The sequence below is a fragment of the Amblyomma maculatum genome, chromosome 8, assembly GCF_055883805.1.
Source record: "Amblyomma maculatum isolate TAMU_Amacu chromosome 8, ASM5588380v1, whole genome shotgun sequence".
NCBI classification, from domain to species: Eukaryota; Metazoa; Arthropoda; class Arachnida; order Ixodida; family Ixodidae; genus Amblyomma; species Amblyomma maculatum.
Genome location: NC_139351.1, coordinates 82,446,577 through 82,466,406, shown reverse-complemented (window position 1 = coordinate 82,466,406; position 19,830 = coordinate 82,446,577). Strand labels below are relative to the sequence as shown.

The following is a 19,830-nucleotide window of genomic DNA, read 5'->3' as shown; positions in this document are numbered from 1 at the left end:
ATGCCTATCGCAAGTTACCCGTGCGTACGTACATTGCAGCCCACAGCCGCTGTCTTCATCACGGTTAATTTTGTCCTCTCGTGCTGCAAGCTTAAGACGGTACATAGCTCTTCGTCACGTTCCCTCCCCAAAACTGGCTCGCCGCAGTGCTTTGCAGCATCCATTCGGCCAGTTCGTTGTGAGCACAAAGCCTGCCTTCAGCGCCGTCGCATGCACCACCGACACCCTGGTGAACTTACCACAACTAGCCCGCCCTGTTCAAAATCAGTCTTTGTCAGCCGACCTTCGCAGCAGGCGGAAGCGACTCAGCGTACCAAACTTTCATGAGAGACACAGCCTGCTCAATTGCATCAGATCTTTGATACGCGCGCAGCGTCCTAACTTTTCCAAGCACAACTTCAGTTCTGACAAGCGGAGGATTCAAGGTGCTGCCGCATCCTCCTCAACAGTCCCGCTTCCTCTACCACTACGTTTTACTCAGCCGCGACCTCCTGAACAGCCATTGATGGCTTGCCCCTTGGACTACGACTTGGAAACGAACTTAACATTTACTTATGTGTATAGCCTTCTTGATAGTGTTTTTTAGAGCAGTGCCTTTTGATTAGACTGCGAGTTTCTTTTCCTTTTTTTTTCGACCAATCGTCTAGGGAAGGAGCCCTGTAGCGACTCGCATGGCATGCGTCCGGCACGTGCCGAAGAGAAGGAAGCAGCGCCGGCACGAGAGCTTAGGAACGCTCGCGACCTTCGCCTTGGCCGGACGCTGCCGTCGTCACCTCTTCAGCTTCTCCTCAAATAAAGGTGGCCGCGGTCGCCCATGCCTGGCGATCTCTACAGGGTGATATCAGTATCAGCATGTCAGGGCATTTGAATTCATGTTATCCCTAGGTCACGCAGGCACGCTCATACGGCTTGATTGGAGTGGGACATTATATGTGGGGTATCAGCCTTCGCTATCGCGTCATACTCTTAAGGGCGGAGCTTAAGTGTCCCCACAGTTTTTTGGACGTAGAGAGGCATTAAGGCTGTCGCGTTGCTACGAGTTAATGGTCCCAGCGGACGTTGCAGGGCTTCGTTATTTGGACGGGTACAATTTTTGATCACGCTAGCAGTCTAGAGGAGGGAGCAACCTCTCGCCGCTTACGTGACTTAGTTTGCGCTGCACCTCCGATGGGACACATTTTCGGACAGGAGCTTCTTGGAGCAACAGTGCAGGGGGATTGGAGTACAAACCGAAATTCGATCCTCGGGCTGGCAACATATTCTCTTCTGACGATGGTTGTAGCGCTGAGCGTCGCTCGCTTGCTGTGCCTGGTTTCTCTGTCTAAGCAGCTGGTGACGGACGGCTTCAGCGTGCCGGAAGTCTTGGTGAGCGAACGCCCGATGGGTGTGCAACATCCGGAAGGAACACTTCTTGCAGCACATTTACATCTATGTAGGACGTCATTTGTAATGTGGCAGGTTTTTAATGTACGCTAACGAGTATAAGCGAGGAAATAGAGGCAAAAATGGAGGGATTCGTGAATAAATGGGTATCATAGTCCATGTACCTACAATCATTAGGCGGAAGCCATTAACTCTGCTGAGTCATCATGCCCATCAAAGCAGAACGTAAGGGTATGATTTTTTGCGCTGGCGTTTCTGTTTTCCCGCATGACAGTTTGCATGGCGAGCTTATACTTTTAAATGAGATATAGTGGTCTTATGCTTGTTATTCGCAAACAGTCCAAACCAATCAAAATGATATTTATCTTTGTGTGGACGATAGTTTCATTTATTAGACGAATTAATAGTAATAAAGATCTTTTCAGACCTTTTAACTGGACTGGAAGAAACCCCTCGCAGGTTTCTTCACTGGAAGTAAAGTGAACGAGGAAATTCAAATCACCACTTCTTGATTCAAACAACAGAATCCAAACCACAGCAGCCTGACGTCCATCTAAGCATGAATCTGAAAAAAAAATCCAGAATTTTAGAATAAATCCTAAGACAATAGACCTCATTAAAAGAAACTCGAGAAAACTTCAGGCCTATGTTGGCCTGAAGGAAAAAGCCTTACAGCTTTCTTAAGAGCTTGATGAATGTCGTTGATGAGGTCGTCGGCATTCTCTATGCCAACCGAGAGCCTGATCATGTTGTCGGTGATGCCCAGGCGCGTCCTCTGCTCCTCTGGTACAGCAGCATGAGTCATGACCACGCTGAAAAAGAAAATACAAATTTACGCTTTCTTAAGGAGTAATGCACCTCACGAGAGCGTTGAGTGTAATCTCCTACCCAGTTTCGTAACCAACTTTCAACATTATTTGTATTTCCAGAAGTGGACGTCACTTCATGAGCAGTGAAAGTAGTTGAGCGTAGATCAGGGGATAACTAGAAACCTCTTTATTGGCTTTTGCTTTTGCTCTTGAATAGGCTTAAGTGCCATATGTTCGCATTTATGCCGGATCTTTGCAGAAAGTATATTTTGTACTCTCTAAGTGTGGCATTTAAAATTTGAAAAGGTCTTGTTCGGTTCTGCTTTTTATGGGACGTCTTAAAATCCCTGCCTCTCCCCTCCCCGCTTACGATTTTGACAGCACACATTGGCGCGAGAATGCGAATTTATTTTAATGTTATTTTTGCAGGAAATTCTAACTTACTCCCGAACAAACGGAGTTCCGATGCTGTCGAAGCGTTTAAAACTGCTTGACGTAGCTGTAGCTTAGCGGTTTCAAATGTCATGCACCATTGCTGATTGTCACCAGGATGCAAAATTAAATGTGTCTTATAACGCTTCTTTTTGCGATAGGTAATCATCCAGCTGATCTCTTGCGCCTATGCCGACTGACAACTTAATATTCCTCTAAAAGATATGTCGACAAGTGCGATGTTGAGGCGTTGTACCATTCGAAAGCAGGATAGTTTTGGGCGCATAGCTGAACACTTTTCATAGTGTTATAGTGTGCATCCTGAGCGATACTTCGGGTACTATCAGGCTTAAGAAATGCTTAAAACTGTACACGAAGGCATTACGGCTCTCTCGTATGAGTGAAAATAGTGCATATAACGGCAGCGCTAATTTCGCTTCACAGTTTCTATGGGTGCACTGGTCAATCGGCAGTAAACCGTCATTCAATGAAAGCATTAACATGTTGACACTTCGGATCTTGTAACCTTTTGAGGACAGTGCGGACAAGAATATTAAACAAAATCATGCGTTTCATAATTCCGTTTGACGCTCTTCATCTCCTCGTGCCATCTGGCTGTTTTAAAAGCTGTCGAATTTATTGAAAATAAAATAATTTGCATTGATACGTATAGACTAACTACTAGACATTTCAGCGCCATCCGCGCAGTTTCTATCAGCGCTCTGAAATTCTTATCTCAAGGCACATGGTAAACCATATGCAGAAATATTGAACATTCCCCACACAAACGTCCAAGCTGTGTATCATGTCGCGACCCACATATGATAGTGTAGAAAAAGCTTTCCTTTCTTGTAAGCACAACGAGCGCCATTCTTCACTGTCTCGTTAAGTCAGCGAAGCCGTCTTTCTCTGCCTGATGTGTCGTCGATGGTTTGTCGTCGTTTGATGGACGTGTTCGCGAGGGTGCCACTTGATTTCACGTCGTAGGTGGCGCTCTTAGGAGATGGCAAGTGTGTTATTTAATATCCCTTTAATATTGAACTCAGTGCTCAGATAAATAGGTAATGTGATTGTTGCAAAATATTTAACATGGAGCGAAAAGAAAAAAAAAGAGATTTTTTTGCATTCAGTACAACTTCAAGGGCGTTGGGCCACTTACAACGTATAATACCGGCGCGCCTGTGTATCAAAGTATTATTTATAGCGCAGAATACCGGCACCAAAAAAAGAAAAAAAAAAAACTCACGGCAGTTCTACAAGGCTGTGTATAGAACCGAGGCTTTCGCCCAGAGTGATGAGCTTGAGATTCTTGAGGAAGAGCGTGGCCTCCTTGAGGCCTCCCTTGATCAGGAAAGTAAGCATTCCGCTGAAGCCAGAACACTGTCGCACGGCTACTTCATGCTGTGGGTGGCTTAGAAGACCTGCAACGTAGCGTAGTACAATCACCCGCACACCTGGGCAGAGGTACGAGCGGCGCAGCACGTAGTAGATTTGCCTCATTTGCGAATTACCTATAGCTCGAAGCGATTAATTGTCATGTGTATTTACTCCCATAGAACGTGTTGGAGTTCCTGATTACTTTAAAAGATATACCAGGCCTGCCTAACAATGGAAGTTGGCATAAGTGAACAACACAGCAGGACGCTCGTGGGTTCAGGACATGTTGATGGGCTACTCTACCCACTTTGGTAATGCATTAAGAAGCGATGGTGACAACGCAATATCTGACCCTTGGTTTGTGAGAATGACCTCGTATCTCGTTTTTTTTTTTTATTCTATTAGCGTTGTTTGAAGACCGGCAAGCAGATGATCGCACCCTGTTACAATGAAACTACCTCTTTCAAACAAAATTACTGCTCACCGATGCACTCGTTTAGGCCTGCTGCTGGTAAAACGTTTACTCACTGAAAAACACTGCTGGTTCATGCTAAATCTTATTTGCTGTCTTTTTTCCTGACATAAAGGTTCCTATTTTGGTCTCAACACAGCTGTTGGAAATGAGTTTGTTATTTTCGTTATATTTAGTGACTCCCTGTTGACTCAAACTCAGATTAATAACTTGTACTTTTTGTTGGAAAACAGAGAAACCATCACTCTACTGACGTTACATACTTAAATCCTTAAAAAAAACATTTTAGTGCTCTGACCTCACAAACAGAAACCAGCTCTTATTTATCAACTTCCCGAAAGGGACTATAGCTTGTACTAGTGCAAAAGCTCTGATTACGACATCTTCCACTCCCTCATTGGCTATACATGGTGTTGAGTAATAAACCTAGCCAAAAAGACGCCTTTTCACATCACTATGCTTTCTTACCTGGGTGTAGAACCTTCTCAACGAGAGGGTGGGCATCGAGGAATCTGGCCACTTTGATGCCATTCTCCATGTGCCGCTCCATCCGAACATGCAGAGTCTTGAGTCCACGATTGACAAGGTAGCAGTCAAAGGGAGAGGGAACGGCTCCAGCAGCTGTATTTTCGCCGCAGGTAATTTGCGTCAGTCATTAGCTTTGTTCCTTGTAATGTTGTTTGTCGTTTGTCAATACTCTAGCATACTCAAAAAAGGACAAAGGCTCTGGCGAAGCAGATTTTAAACATTAATTTCCTTCGTTTCTGACTTATTGCGAATAATAGAGACCTCATGATATTTGCGATCATACTTGCGAAATGTATGAATCATTATTGCTTTTTGCCGCACTTCGATACTTTAATAACTTTGTTTATGCTTCCTTTATTCCCTCTTCACCACCCTGCGTGGACCTTTCCAATGTTTGCAGCATTTAATAATCAAATAAATAAATAAATAATAGTCCCGTCCTTATTTTCGCACATATAATGATAGAGAAGATGCGGATAAGAAAAAAAGGTGTTTTTGGCACTCCATAAATTGAACTGGAGGCTAGCAAAGAGGGTTTTACATAAGCTGAGGACAACGCAGAAAGCTATGGAACTAAAAATAGTAGGCGTGACGTTAAGAAAAAAGAAGCTGAAGAGTGGGTCGGAGAAATAACTAACGTTACTGGCATTCTAGTGGAAATCAAGAAGTGGGCATGGACAGGACATGTGGTGCGAAGAGAAGATAACCGATGGTCGCTTAGGGTAACAAACTAGATTCCAAGGGAAGGAAAGCGTAGCAGGGGGCGGCAGAAAGTTAGGTGGGCGGATGAGGTTAAGAAGTTCGCAGGGGCAGCTAGAACAGGAACTGGTTAATTGGAGGAATATGGGAGAAGCATTCGCCCTGCAGTGGGTATAGTCAGGCTGATGATGCTGAGGATGATGATGATGATGATGACGATGATGAAATTGAACTTTTTCGTCAGGCATGCTGTGCACAAGGTCGCCTCAACGGCATGCAAGTGTATTTAGCTTCTTGCGCTTCTCACTAAGAGCCGGTGTGGCATGAAGCATTGAATTCAAAATGTGAAATGCTTTGTAGCGCCGTGAAAAATTGCGTAGGAGCTACGGCGGTACCACTGACGGTACCTTTACTTCTTTTTGTTATATAGCTTACCATTCTGAAGGAATCGCAAGCGTTCGGCAATCTCTTTGTCATTAGTGCAGATGGCCCCCATGATCACATCCGAGTGTCCTGCGGTTGAAAAACAAGGAACCGTAGAGCGAGTTATTGATTTATTAATGTCAATAATGAATCAAGCGCCCAGTGTCCTGAGGTATAACTACATTGGTCTTAAAGACAGAAACCATGGACGACTAGTTAAGTTTGAGGCGTTCTTTCGTTTATCAATTTCACGTGTGCTATATGCGGTGTAGTGAAAACTGAATAAAGTGAAAATGCTTGCAACAATTAACTCTGAAAATGGACGGGAACAACCCAACTTACGCACACGGTTAATGGCCACGTTTAATTTTTCTAGAATCAAACATAGCGCAACGTTTACACGATAACACTATTTTTACACCCTATTTCCCCAACTATGGCAAATTCCAGATAATGCGGAGATTATTTGTGGGACAAAGACGTATGATAAGGCGACTTAAAGCGGGTCTCTTGGGCCAGTTCCAGAGGGAAAACATTGAAAGCCTTGGATTATGCGACGACCGGAGGAAACTACTAATGAAACTAACTACAATTATTTTATTGCCAGTGTTCCGTCACTTCAAGTTATTTCGGTATAAAATACAATTAGAGAGATGTTTCCGTCTTGGGCGATGTTGCGTATCTGCGTTTTGCCACAAGCAGCCCCCCTTGGTAGGCGGAACTCTCGGCTGCAGTGCTTTTTCTGTCGCTTCACAGCCAAACAATTTACGATAATCAGTCGTATTTTCACGTTATTCCAATTTATTCAGTTGATAGCAAGCAAGTAAACAATATTATAAGACTTTTGGTGATAAGTGGTGGTTGTCAGTAAAGCGCCATGTGTGGCGGATTGGCTTCTCAGAACGCTACGACTAGTGACACTGACTGCAATACTCTCCCGCTCGACGTCTCCCGACGCGCCGGAAGGCATGGATGTATAGGTGTACTTGCCGCTAGCGTGAGCGTGTTATATCTAAGTTTGTACGCATCAGGTGAACACTGTGTTGACTTTTTATCTTTTCTTCTTTGAACGCATAGTACAGAAGACCTGTTAATCTGTGTTGAGGTGCTACTAAATGGTGGGGATGTTTTTGTATGACAGCAGTTCTAGAGAGAACCTCAACCGACCGATGTTGCCTTCGGTGCCATCGGATGTTGATAGCGAGCGTCGCAAGAAGCTATCACTTTGTAGTACCTGATTGTAGAACTTACCTCTCGAGAAAAATACACTGATCTGGATCACCTTTGGAGTTCAGCGACTTTGCAATTATCGGCTGCCAAATGAAGGGCAGCGTGTTTTGGCCTGGTGTATACGGTGTTCAGAAAGGTGCGCCGATTTCTTCGAGACATGCGCATCTGAAATCAGTTCTTACCATTCGCATACTTTGTTAGAGAGTGAACAGAGACATCAGCTCCAAGCAGAAGGGGCTTCTGCAACCAAGATATAAAGAACAAATGAAGAAAGAGAATTTCTGATTTCACAGAAAACTGCTCTCACGGAAGCGCACGTACCTGGAAGTAGGAAGACATGAAGGTGTTGTCGACGGCGATTATGGCCTCGCATTTCCTTCGGACAACGGCACTGACCCCTCTGATGTCGACCACTTTCATAGTTGGGTTGCTCGGCGTTTCAAGCCATACGAGCTAAGAAGGAGGACGTAAAATGAGATAGGGCTAGAAGGAAAGAGTTAGTAACTATAACGAATGACTGTTTCAAGAAAGCGGAAATGAGATGCAATGGAAGTAAACTGCGAAAAAAAATTTAGATTGTTCTGCCCGCACGTCACGACTACGATCATCTGGTTGAGAAGACAAACATTCGAGATGACACTTTGGACTACTAAAACGCGATATGGTGAAAAAATTTGGAACGCCGCTGATTCCTGCCTTACTGCATTCCTTCTGTATGCTGTGTGGTGTGGCTTTCGAGAAGAAGGAGGAGGTGGAGGAAGATGAGAAGATCAGGCAGGGAGGTTAACCGGTAAAGGAACTGGTTTGCTACCCTGCACTGGGGAAGAGGGGTAGATGGGTATAAAAGCGCCAAATAAAAGGTGCGGCACGGATGCCAATATCGGACGTCCGGCGGGGCCAGCTTTGTATATGCGTGAATCACCCGATGAAGTCATCGGTCATGACCAGACGTGACGTCATGACCTGATGTGACGTCGTGATGACGTAAATTTTGGTTATTAGTCATAACCGGACGGGGAGCGTCACGTCTGGTCATTGCCGATGACGCAACCAGGTGATGACATCACACCTGGTAATAAGTGCTGACGTCATTATCACTATCCCCATCAACTGCCCCTGACATGATAATTATCGTCATCATCACTAACAATCATTATCGGTAGCTTTCTACCACTAAATTCTTCACTGACAGCTTTAAAGGTTAGCAGAAACCCGCGGTATCTCGTGATATCTTGCGAAATCTTGTGAAGAAATTTGCCACTTCCCCCTGACGCACGCACGCGTGGACGGAGAGTCATTAGTCTATAAAGGCTTTAGCCATAAAAAAAATGAGTGATCCCCCACTGCGCCCATTGAGCGCCCTTTTTTTCCCCGTAGCTTTAAAATGTCAAGTGTTAGCTCTGAGTCAATGTTGTCGAAATTAGTTTATTTGAAACTCAACCATAATTACGTTATCACTTTGGCTCTCTCTAGGAATGGTTACAGGTTACCTAAGCAGGATCAATGGTGAAGCAATGCGTTGTTTTCAGCACCTGGTGGCAGTGGCATGCTGCGGGAAGCAATTCCGGATTAAAAAGGTCAGAATTCGCAAGGACACTGCCAAATGACGAGGTCATTGCAGGGTATTTCTGGTTTGGCTTATAAGATTTAACGTCTTAAAGAGACTCCAGCTATAAGAGACGCCGTAGTGGAGGACTCCGGAATTTTCAACCACCCGGGGCTCTTTAACGTGGGCTGACAAAGCATAGCACACGATCGCCTTGTTTTTCGCCTCCATAGAAAACCGATCGCCGCGGCAGGGATTCGCTCCCGCGTCCTCGGGATCAGCAGTCGATCGCCCTGACCACTGAGCTACCGCGGCAAGTAAAGCAGCGTCTTTCAAATAATGAAATAGGTATGTATATGTGCGCCTAAGCTGGAATTCCCCTCCAGACATTGTACGGCGCAGGAGTAGTGCCATTTCTGTTGAAACAATTCTTGTCGGCTATGCGCGTCGCACCTGAGGAATGGATTCTGTCAAAGTGAAAAAGAACTTGCTACGTCATATTTCGTAGTAACACTGGTGCAATAAACTTTAAATTTTGTATACAAATGAAACCAGGATCCGCTCACACGAAGGAAAGCTTCGAGGATTTTAATTATTTTTTTTTTAAGTTTTTGTAATGTGAAATATTAACCTAGTCATATAGATAGCTGATAGAAGTAGAAGAAACAGTAAACTAACGCTGATGGTTCGCAACTATAACTGCAGAACAACGGGCCCCGTTCATACTGATCTTGACAATATGGTCGGCCACATCGTTTCGAATACATGGTTGAACTTACTTTTGTGTTCGGTTTAAGAGCAGCGTCGAGTTTGTCAAGGTCTGTAGCGTCAACAAAGGTCACTTCAAAACCACGAGGTATGAGGCAGTTTCTGAACAGCCTATTTGTGCCTGAAAAGAAGACAGAAGGTGGAGTGCTTTGGGGAGAGAAAATTTATAGCGAGACGAAGAAAAAGAGGAGAAAAGATAGGGAGGTTAACCGGAAGAAGAAAGCGTTTTGCTATTCAGAACTGGGGTAAGGGGGTGAGTGGATATAAAAGTGAAGGGGTTTTTGGAGATCGCTCAAGAGGAAAGTATACAACAGTTGCATCTTACCTGTACTCACCTATGGGACTGAAACGTGGAGGCTAACCAAGAGAGTTCTACTTAAGTTGAGGACAACTCAGAGGGCTATGGAACGAAAAATTAAGAAGAAGAAATGGGCACGGGCAGGACATGTAGTGCGAAGAGAGGATAACCGATGGTCGCTTAGGGTAACAAACTGGATTCCAAGGGAAAGAAAGCGTACCAGGGGGCGGCAGAAAGTTAGGTGGGCGGATGAGGTTAAGACGTTCGCAGGGGTCAAGTGGATGCAGCTAGCACAGAACCGGGTTAATTGGAGAAATATGGGAGAGGCCTTCGCCCTGCAGTGGGTACAGTCAGGCTGATGATGATGATGATGATGATGATGATGATGATGATGATGATGATGGTGTAAACAAGCTGAAAGACAGCGCTGTCGCAGACCGTTTAGCGTAAAAGAGAATGCACAAATATGTCTCATTACCGCCATAGAGGTCGTCGAAGCTGACCACGTGATCGCCCACGTTTAAGAGATGCGTCAGATTGTGCGTCGCTGCCATGCCTGATGCGTACGTCAGAGCTGCAAAAAAGGAGAGATTATGAGGCAAGAGAACATCAAGAGCTTGTATTATATAAATGCACTGTGTTCCCAGCTGTTTAATGTCTCCCCATAGTTACATTGCTCTTAATACATCTTTAGCTTTCTTTAGACGATATTCAAATTTTGCTTAGTCTATGAAACAGGCCAAAAGGCTACAAAAGACTACATTTGCTCGTATTCGAGTCTAAGTATTTCGCATTTGAAAGACAAAGTGATGCAATGTATCGAATACCATGAGATATCGTATAGAAAAGCAAAATGTTAAACTGCAGTGAACCTTTAGCCGAAATCAAACATACATCTTATTAAATCGCGTTTCCTGAGCCACCGCAACACCGGCGCTAGTGTGCAAAGGGGTCTTCAATGAACTGCTCATATGTTAATTTGCTCGCCGCTACCCTACTGCATAGAGGAAGAAAATGCCGCATTCCCACAAAGCTCTTCATAAATATTCACATGTACAATGGATTAGCGACTGAAGTTTATCTTCGCTGCCTTCTTGGTGTTTAAAGTTAATTGTCGTTACTTGGTATATTTGGAACGCGCCTTTCCTACCGTTTGTTCTGCTATCGTTAGTCAACCACTAGAAGTTTTTAATGGAGACCCAGAAACGGATCACTAAAGCTTTTTAAAGTGGAAGGAACGTTAAATCTGTCCAGCACAGTACGAAAAAAGGCACGCCAGCAGATGGGCACCACTGAAGGTTCAAAACCCGGATGCTGATGATGTAACCCTGCTTCGTAAGATATACCGGAAGGAACGTTTTCACTCTGCCTTTATAACCTGACGAAGTTGGAGACCATTTGCGGCCACCTCGGGAAAGGAATGTTTTACTCTACAGCATCATTAATCGTTTCTGAGCTTATAATGCAAGAACTGTAGACGGTGATGACAGTTATCAGTTTGCACGTACCGTACTTGGCGTGCTCCAAAGCGGCCAGACAGTCCTCCAAGCATCTTCGAGTCGGATTGCCAGATCTAGAATACCGGAATTGCTGGGAAATGCAATGAGTACATGTAAAACAATTGCTCACAAGAGCATGGCTCATTGCACGCAACACTTACCGAATCTGAAGCTGTCTGTGTTCAGGGTACAGAAGTCAGTAAACCTAACCCTGAACATTTGGTAGAAAACTAGAAAAGTTTGGTCAATATAATCGTGTCTGGTAATCAATAATCAGGAAGGGAAAGTACTAAGTGCCAAACAACTTTTAAAAGAAAAAGACGGTTTTGCTACCTCGTTGCGGAGGCCTTCTTGAGAAGGCCGCCATAGTGGCTTTATGTTTGGAGAAGGCTCCTACAGCGAGGCCGAAATGTCTTTTTTCTATAAATGGTTGGTGGGCGCCTGATAATTTTTTGCCGCATACTTGTAACGTATCTGCGCCCAGTGTTCAAAATTTAACCTTCGAAAGTTATTAGGACAAACCATCAGTAAACCGCGTAAAACATTTTGCACTCAGACTACGCAATTAACGGACAAATTGCGCTAAGGTTATTATTAGCGTCAGTCATGATATTAACATCAACAACAGTCAAGCTTTATTATGCAATTACGTGTATGTTTCCAACTTAAAGATATTATATTAAATTTTCAAAAATTTCCCTGCGCTCGTGTTAAAAGGAATTTCCAAATCGGAAGCTATGCCCTAGTAATTGCTCACGCGAGGCAGCGACTACCAGCTCCGAAGTGCTCTCGGAAACTAAGCTCTTGAGTGCAGAATGTAGTTTGCCAACAGCGTATACCTATATATCAAGCTGACATTTATTCTGTTGTCAATATTGTTCAGCGAAATCAATGATGCATCTCACGCAAAAATCTATTACAGATGTGCACTTATAATATATAGTACCCACTCTCAGTGAAACCAGGGAAGGGCTTCACTTGGGCAACAGTCAAGCGTTTTAATTTTACTAAAAGCTTATAACAAAGCCTTGACTTTCAAACAGTCTCGACTAAAAAGCCCCGCTCTGTAAGCAACGGATCCACGCTCTAAGTCGGCGTTGATACCTATAGAGTGATCATCATGTTATGATGACAAAGATGCTGCTCCAGCTGAAAACGAGGCTTTCTTATGCTAGAATCAGTAAAACATAAATTTAATTCTCACACTAACGGCTGTATTCTCAACCGAAAAAACTACTGGAACCACTTCAGGATTCATTCTTCAAGACGGGCCTTCGAAGGTAGACCCACATCAAAACGAGCATTGCGAAGTGCTTTTTGGCCTAGCCCTGCCGTGGTAGTGGAGTGGTTAGGGCACTCGGCTGCTTTGCCCAAGGATTCGGGACTGAACCCTGGCGGCAGCAGCCGCTTTTCGAAGGAGGCGAAAACCCAAGGCGCCTGTGCGCGGTACCATTTCAGGGCGTTTTAAAGATCCTCAGTTGATTCAAATTTCAGGAGCCCTCCGTTACGGTGTCTCCCATAGCCTGAGTCGCTTCGGGACATTAAATCCCCTCAACCAAACCAAACCTCCTTGATCTGGGCCTGAGATAAAAATTTATTGGCGAAAAAAAAAAAAACAACAACTACATTTTAAGTTCCATTACCTCAGCGCACTTGCTATTCTACTTATCAGCGCGAACATAGACGAGCTTGACACTCGATTTTCAAATAAGAAGAAAAATATTATGAACTTGTCCTTAGCGGGTTTTCGGGCTCCGCACAGTAAACAGACTAAATATTATATTCCCGTCTCTTAGCACGAAAGGACAATGACAACAGAATGGTGGGCATTGAAACTTCAACTGTCTGCGTCATTTCACACTACACGAGATAAATAAAGTATCTGAGCATAGCAGTAAACTCTCTTGAGCCTCGATATTGTAAACAGCGCTTTCAACGGCTCATCGTAAAGATGCCTCGCGCACTGTGAAAAAATAAAAGTACCCGGAATAAGATACAGAACGTTCGGGCAAAGACCTACTCCGTCAGTTGTTTCCGTAAATAACCGACAAGGGTGAGTGTCTGTCTTAGCCTTCGCGTGAAAAACTACCGCATCTTGAGCAATACGTGTTACTTGTCACACAGAGCGCCTTCGAGGGTGCTTTTTCTGTCTCTGCTGGCGTCACCTTCGCTGCTGGCAGCTCCGCTTTGCGTTCCCGGAGCGGCAATGAACTCTCTACAGGCTCGGGAACTAAACAGATGTAAAGCGCGCATCTACGACGCATCTGTTTTCTTTTCCTTTCCCTCTTTTTTCTTTTACACAAGCTGCGCTATATAGGGTTGAGACTTTCTCGACATCCCATGTTACTCCTACAGGAGCGACCGGTCTGGGATGCACTAAATGTGCTTTTGTTTGAACTTTGTCCTGCGCTAATGCTGAGTTGTAGGATTGAGTACCATAAAAAAAAAAACAACGGGTGCAGTTTTACAATCAGTTCTTACACAAGCTGCCCTATATAGGGTTGAGACTTTCTCAACATCCCACGTTGCTCTTACAGGGCCGACTGGTCTGGGATGCACGGAATATGCTTTTTACCCGACAACCGAAAAGTACTCACGTAAACCATGTTGAGTTTTGCATTTCTAGTTTTCACTCAGCGCTCCAGATTCGTACGCTTGAACGCTTGGGTAGTGCGGAATGTTATGGCATTGCATTGTATGGTGCGGTACTGTAGTAAGGTGCGGTACGGTATTGTATGGTACGGTATTGTATGGTATGATATGGTATGGCATGGTATGGTATGGTATGGTATGGTATGGTATGGTATGGTATGGTATGGTATGGTATGGTATGGTATGGTGTTGTGCAGGTATGCAAACTATGCGCCGTGCTGTGATGTGTGATTCCATGGCGTGGTTTACTATGGTATGATGGGATGTATTGTGGTATGTTATTGTATTACGGATTGCTATGGTATGACAATAACACTGTGGCGTGGTGTGTTTATATGCTTCGCTGCTGTTAAAAGTGGTTGGTATGACTTGGTGTAGTTTTACGGCATGGAATTACCTTGTTTCAAGAAAAATATGTGTCTAAGCTAGCTGGTTCATAGAGTAGATAGCAAAAGCTAAGGAACGAAGTATGGTGTGGAAAGGTATGTTGTAGCATTAGGACGTGGTAGAGAATGCTAAGTTTAGCGTTCCTCAGCCACCCATATGCTGAAACCAACGATGAATTGGAGGCCACTGGGTTAATTTGTCTCCCTCTTTCCTTGGTATTTTTTGAGACATAATTATCTCGGATACTACGCCCAAGGCAAATAGTTGTGTCTGACTGTGGCCGCAGCACACCAAACATGCCTATATACGGCCTGAGAAACGCAGCAAATAACAAATTCTTTCAAAGCATAATGAGTTCTATGAGACAACTTCCCAGCACAATCAAATCCTTATTACAGCTTAGTGAAATAAACTTGATGTTGAGCTACATAACCAAATAATCACTAAGAAGTGTATAAGATGTATTTTAGAAATTTCGGCATCCCGTGATTTTCAATCTTGGCCGGACAAATGACATGCAGCAATTGGTGTTTTTGCATTGAACCCCCATCGGCGTGCCACGGCAGGGAGGATTCACGGCCAAGATCTGTTTCGCACAGTGCACAAATACACAAATATGAAGCCACTATTTATTTATTGACTTATTTATTTATTTATACTGCAATCCCATAAGGAAGTTTCGCAGGGTCGGTAATGAATGCAATAAAGAAAATCTACAAGCATGGGTGTCAACAACTTAGGCAAAAAAAATCAGACGTCAAGGGAACAATATTATTCGACCGCTCATCAGGAATAAAAAAAATAATACGTAGCATGGTTATTACAACCAGTCACTAACAACAAATATTTAAACAGATGGGGAAATAGAACGTAATAGAACGTAATGCAGCAAGTACATATTAGGGCAAAGATAGACTTCGAGAAAAAGACGCCACGGATTGCCGCAAGTTTGGTTGTTGGTAAGCTGATTCCAGTCGGCGACAGTTCTTGGAAAAAAAAAACACGAATATTTGAAGCAATTATTACGAGGGCTAAAAGGAGTAATTGTTAAATTGTGTCGCTGTCTAGTGTTGTAACCTTAAAAGATAGATAATGTTTTAGCAAGGTTAATCTTGAAATGCTCGTTTACAAGCTGGTATAAAAAATTGAGACGAGTGGTGCGGTTCCTTTCGGTCAATGGTATCAAGTTAGCCCTATGCAACAGGCTATTAGCTGAAGTACGCCCATATCTATTATGAACAAAGCGAACTGCTCTTTTTTGTATTTTTTTTTCAATTTATTAATATTGAACAGATCCCAAATTACAACCGCATAATTAAGCATTGTCGCCTCATTCATAGTTAATGCCTCAATTCGGTGGCTCACCGGTTAGAGCACTCGACTGCTAAACCCAGGTGCGCAGTTTCGATCCCGGCCACGGCGACCGCTTTTTTGTGCGATGTCAGTGCACGCTAAAAATCATCAGTTTGTCGAAATTACCACAGCCCTCAACTAGGCGAACCCCACATAGCCCGAGTTGCCTTGAGACGTTCATAAACCAAATCAATTTTTTTTTATGTAACATAAACGCGCCACTTGGCCCGTGGTGATCGTAGTAGCAACAAATGCCTGCCGGGAAAGCAGGGAGTAAAGGTTGAAACACTCTGGTTGAAACAGCCGCAATCAAGGAACATTGCTGCCGCATGCAGAGTGGAGAGGGTGCGAAAAATCGAAAGTGTCGAAAGAAATAGAAAATATTCGAGGCCTCTAGCCATATATCATAAGTGCGAAAGTGACTGTAATGACTGTGTGCAAGCCACTGATTTGAGTAGCACTGCACTTGCTATATTCTTTAAACTGTTCCGCTTGGTATGTACCGTTTACAAACTTTCATCTCTCCTGTCTGATCCCTCAGGTAGATTGTTTAGGTACGAAACTCTTTAAGTATTCCCTCCATTATCTGCCCGCTCTGCTTCCTCCGGTTTACTAGTAACAATGAAGCTATACTCACAAAGGGTTCGGCGGGCGCCCTCTGCTTGAACGTAGTGGCCAATGAGATGGGTGGCACCAAGGCTCGAGAGGTCCACTGGTCCGGCTCCTGACCAGCGTGGACGGCATTGGTGTCGAAATGCAGCTCACCGTAGTCGAGCCGATGATCATCGGACTCACTCTTACTACCCGACGAGTCATCATTGTTTCCCATCTCGAGAAGTGTCGAATGGTCGCGCTCTCCGAGCTCGCTTTTGGATCACTGCCGTTCGTCTACGCTCACGGGGAGCGACTGCTCGCTGCTCGTCAAGCCTTCAGCTGCGGTGCTGAAATTTACTATTGGTCGAAGAGCTTGGTGCCCAGTGATTCAAAAATAGACAAAAATGTGCGCCAGCTGACGAGGGGATAGGGTACCAGGAGGCTGCGTGTTGTGGGAGTTGCACTTGGGAGCTCTGCTGGAAGAACGCCAAAAGCGTCACAGTTCAAGCCTTTTGCACTCCCCTTCGGATGCTCCGTCTCTCCTGTCACCCTGTAGAGAGGTTTTGCATTCCTTTCTGCTTGTGTGTGCATTTCTTGAATTTTCACTGTCAGTGTATTGCTTGGGAATTGACATAACGATCTTTTGCTTACTAAAGACAAAAACAATTTCTTCGCAGGAGATGACTGCTAGAAGACATTTTTTTTTCAAACATACAAAGCGCCACAATTTATTTTTGTCCAGTTTAATTTTTAGTAACAAATAAATGAGTGATATTTTAGGCTAACGCTACTGAGTTTTTTGTTACTCTGACCACGAATTCGCCAGAGTATATTAGCAGAAGGCAGAGCTGAGCTTGTTAACGCTAGTTTAGACTTAGATTAATCTCAAGTAATCAACCAGCGCACCTTGCGTTCCAATATTTTTGTCCTGATTCTCAGCCGGCATCATACTTTGACAGCTTTATCGATCATTAACTGCTGCAGGTGCCAACTAGATTCGGTTTCTTTAAATAGAGTTTAACGTCCCAAAGGGACAGAGGTTGTGAAGCATGTCGCAGTGGAAGACTTAGGAAATTTCTCTATCTGTGGGTTATTTTACGTGCACTGACATTGCATAGGACACGGAGGCCTTGCTTTCAGCCTCCATCTAAAAGCGTTCGCTTTTTGCAGGATTTAATTTTGCCTCCCTAGTTTAAGCAGTAGAGTGCCATAACCACCAAAAGATCGTGTCGGGGAAGCTTCCAGTTATAAGAAACTAGATGTTTCAGCTAGGAAAGGAGATTGGGCCTTGTATATTTGGTGTGCATGCGCTTTGTTATGAGAAAAAGGGGCGTTGGTTAATTAAACTTGTGCAACTCTGCGCTCCTCTTGCTTTCTTCTTCGCAGTGTCTTGCTTTTTGAGACTTTGCTATGTGTTTGAATTGTTGCACGAATTCGAATTTTATAGCACCCTCTCCTAAATATTTGCTTTGAGGCGATGTCAAGAAGTTTTCGAAGGCAGTATTTATTGCCCAATGGGAAACGAGGTGGTTACATGAATAAAAAAGTTTGCAACTCTGATCAAGTCAAGAAAAGACTGAATATACGGCCTCTGTGTATGTGAGCGTTCATCAGTGATCATTAGTATATTATTTATGCTATACTTGGGATACTAAACGATTCAAGTACTTGGAGGGGAATGGGGGGCAGTAAAAACCATGCAGTAAAACAACACTAATCACATGACAGTGCCACTTGTATTCTTTGCTATGATAACAAAGAGTTATCTCCATACTGCTATAGGAGAGTTGATTGCTGAGCTAGTTGGTTATTATGCCTAATAACAGGGTATTTAGCGCAACACAGACACACAAACAAAAAATTGAAGGGGCGCTTTTACGATCTAAAGTGCATTGCAGAATTGTGACATCATTGTGCGTGAGCAGTGATGGTGGCTGCTAGGTGTCGACTGAGGTTTGCGGTCGAAGACACTGCGCATACGCAGGGCGTGCGTTTAAGACGTCCTAAATGTTACTAATTCATGTTAACTAATTACCACTAACAATTATTTATTCATCATTGGCTAATTAACTTATCATACTGACTACCTAAATATTTATCATTACTATTTAACCAGTGATCGTTAACTGATTGCTATACACCTACTCCTATATCATATACTGAATAACTATCCATACTGAAACCATCCTAATCCTCCTGAAGATTGCCAGATGCCACACAGACACGCCGGTGAGTCATGAGCCATAAAAGGCTTTCGCCTCAAAAGAGGAAACTATGGGCGCTCACTACAACTGTTTATTCAGGGGAAAGCAGTCGACATATATAGACTATATAGGATTTAGAATAACGTCAATTTGGGCCAAATGGCGCATACTGTTCGAGGCTGAAAATAATAGCGCTAAGAAGTGAGAAACAGAAGACAGAATGACGCAGGACGAACGCTCGTCCTGCGTTGCTCTCTCTTGTGTTTGCCACTTCTTAGTGCTATTATTTCAGTTTCGAACAGCCTATATAGCCTTCTCGGTTAATAAGCATGGTTACAAGTCATGGAGAGAGCAGCACCAATCTTATCAAAGTGGGCCTATGATAATTTCTTGCTCAACCTCAGAAAAGCCGACACGTCGCTGACACAGCTCGAACCTGTTTTTTATATAAATGAATTCTAGGGCTTCACGAGCCGTCTGTTGCCTGCCTCTACCCAGAATCCTCACGTCGCGGAACCGTGGTGTACAACTGATGCAAGCCTTACAATACAAAATAAATCGCTCATCCAAATTGTTTTCAATATCTTTTGCATGTTCCCTAAGTCAATCATTCACGCAACACCCTGTCTGATCAATATAGGATTTCCACAGAACAATGCAATTTCATATTGACTTTGGTGGTGCACTTTACGAAATGCTGGCCATGCCTCTACGGACAGCCGACCTGTTGGCTTTCGCCCGTTAGCGACGGCTTAGCTGGGGAAGGTTGAGGGAGGGGGGGGGGGGGGATGAAATAACCCCCTGTACGTTGGACCGGTTTTTCCCTTTCCTCGGGCCGTGAGCAACTTCGTGGATGTGCGAAACCACAACAGACCTTTTTTTTCCTGCCAGTTCATGCCTACTCGCACCAGCCCTAATACTCTTCACAAGCGTTTCAGCTACTGGCACGAAGGCCGACCCTGAGAAGCCGGTTTCAACAAGTCTGTCCTATAGGTTATTAAAGCTGACTTGCATTTAATGTACGCAGGACTTCCGGATCGACGACCCCAAGGAGAGGATTGCGATAAACATACGGCAAGAGAATGTTTTTTTGCACACGAGGGGACCCTTTTTGCATAATATGCGGAAGCCAAAAGATCGGTTGTCGGAAGAGCTATTGTTGCAGCGTTTTGTAAA

General features: G+C 44.0%; 1 protein-coding gene across 1 annotated transcript; it reads right to left on the bottom strand.

The window, feature by feature from the left end:
• Positions 1–264: 264 nt before the first annotated feature.
• LOC146181632 (cystathionine gamma-lyase-like) lies at positions 265–16,685 on the bottom strand. Its single transcript, XM_084575822.1, has 11 exons — positions 16,494–16,685; positions 11,474–11,555; positions 10,444–10,539; positions 9,679–9,788; positions 7,675–7,806; positions 7,536–7,593; positions 6,136–6,213; positions 4,942–5,094; positions 3,871–4,045; positions 2,057–2,195; positions 265–318 (listed from the first exon to the last, which is right to left on the bottom strand). Exons 1-11 carry the CDS (start codon positions 16,683–16,685, stop codon positions 265–267), a joined length of 1,269 nt encoding a protein of 422 aa, XP_084431948.1.
• Positions 16,686–19,830: the final 3,145 nt, after the last annotated feature.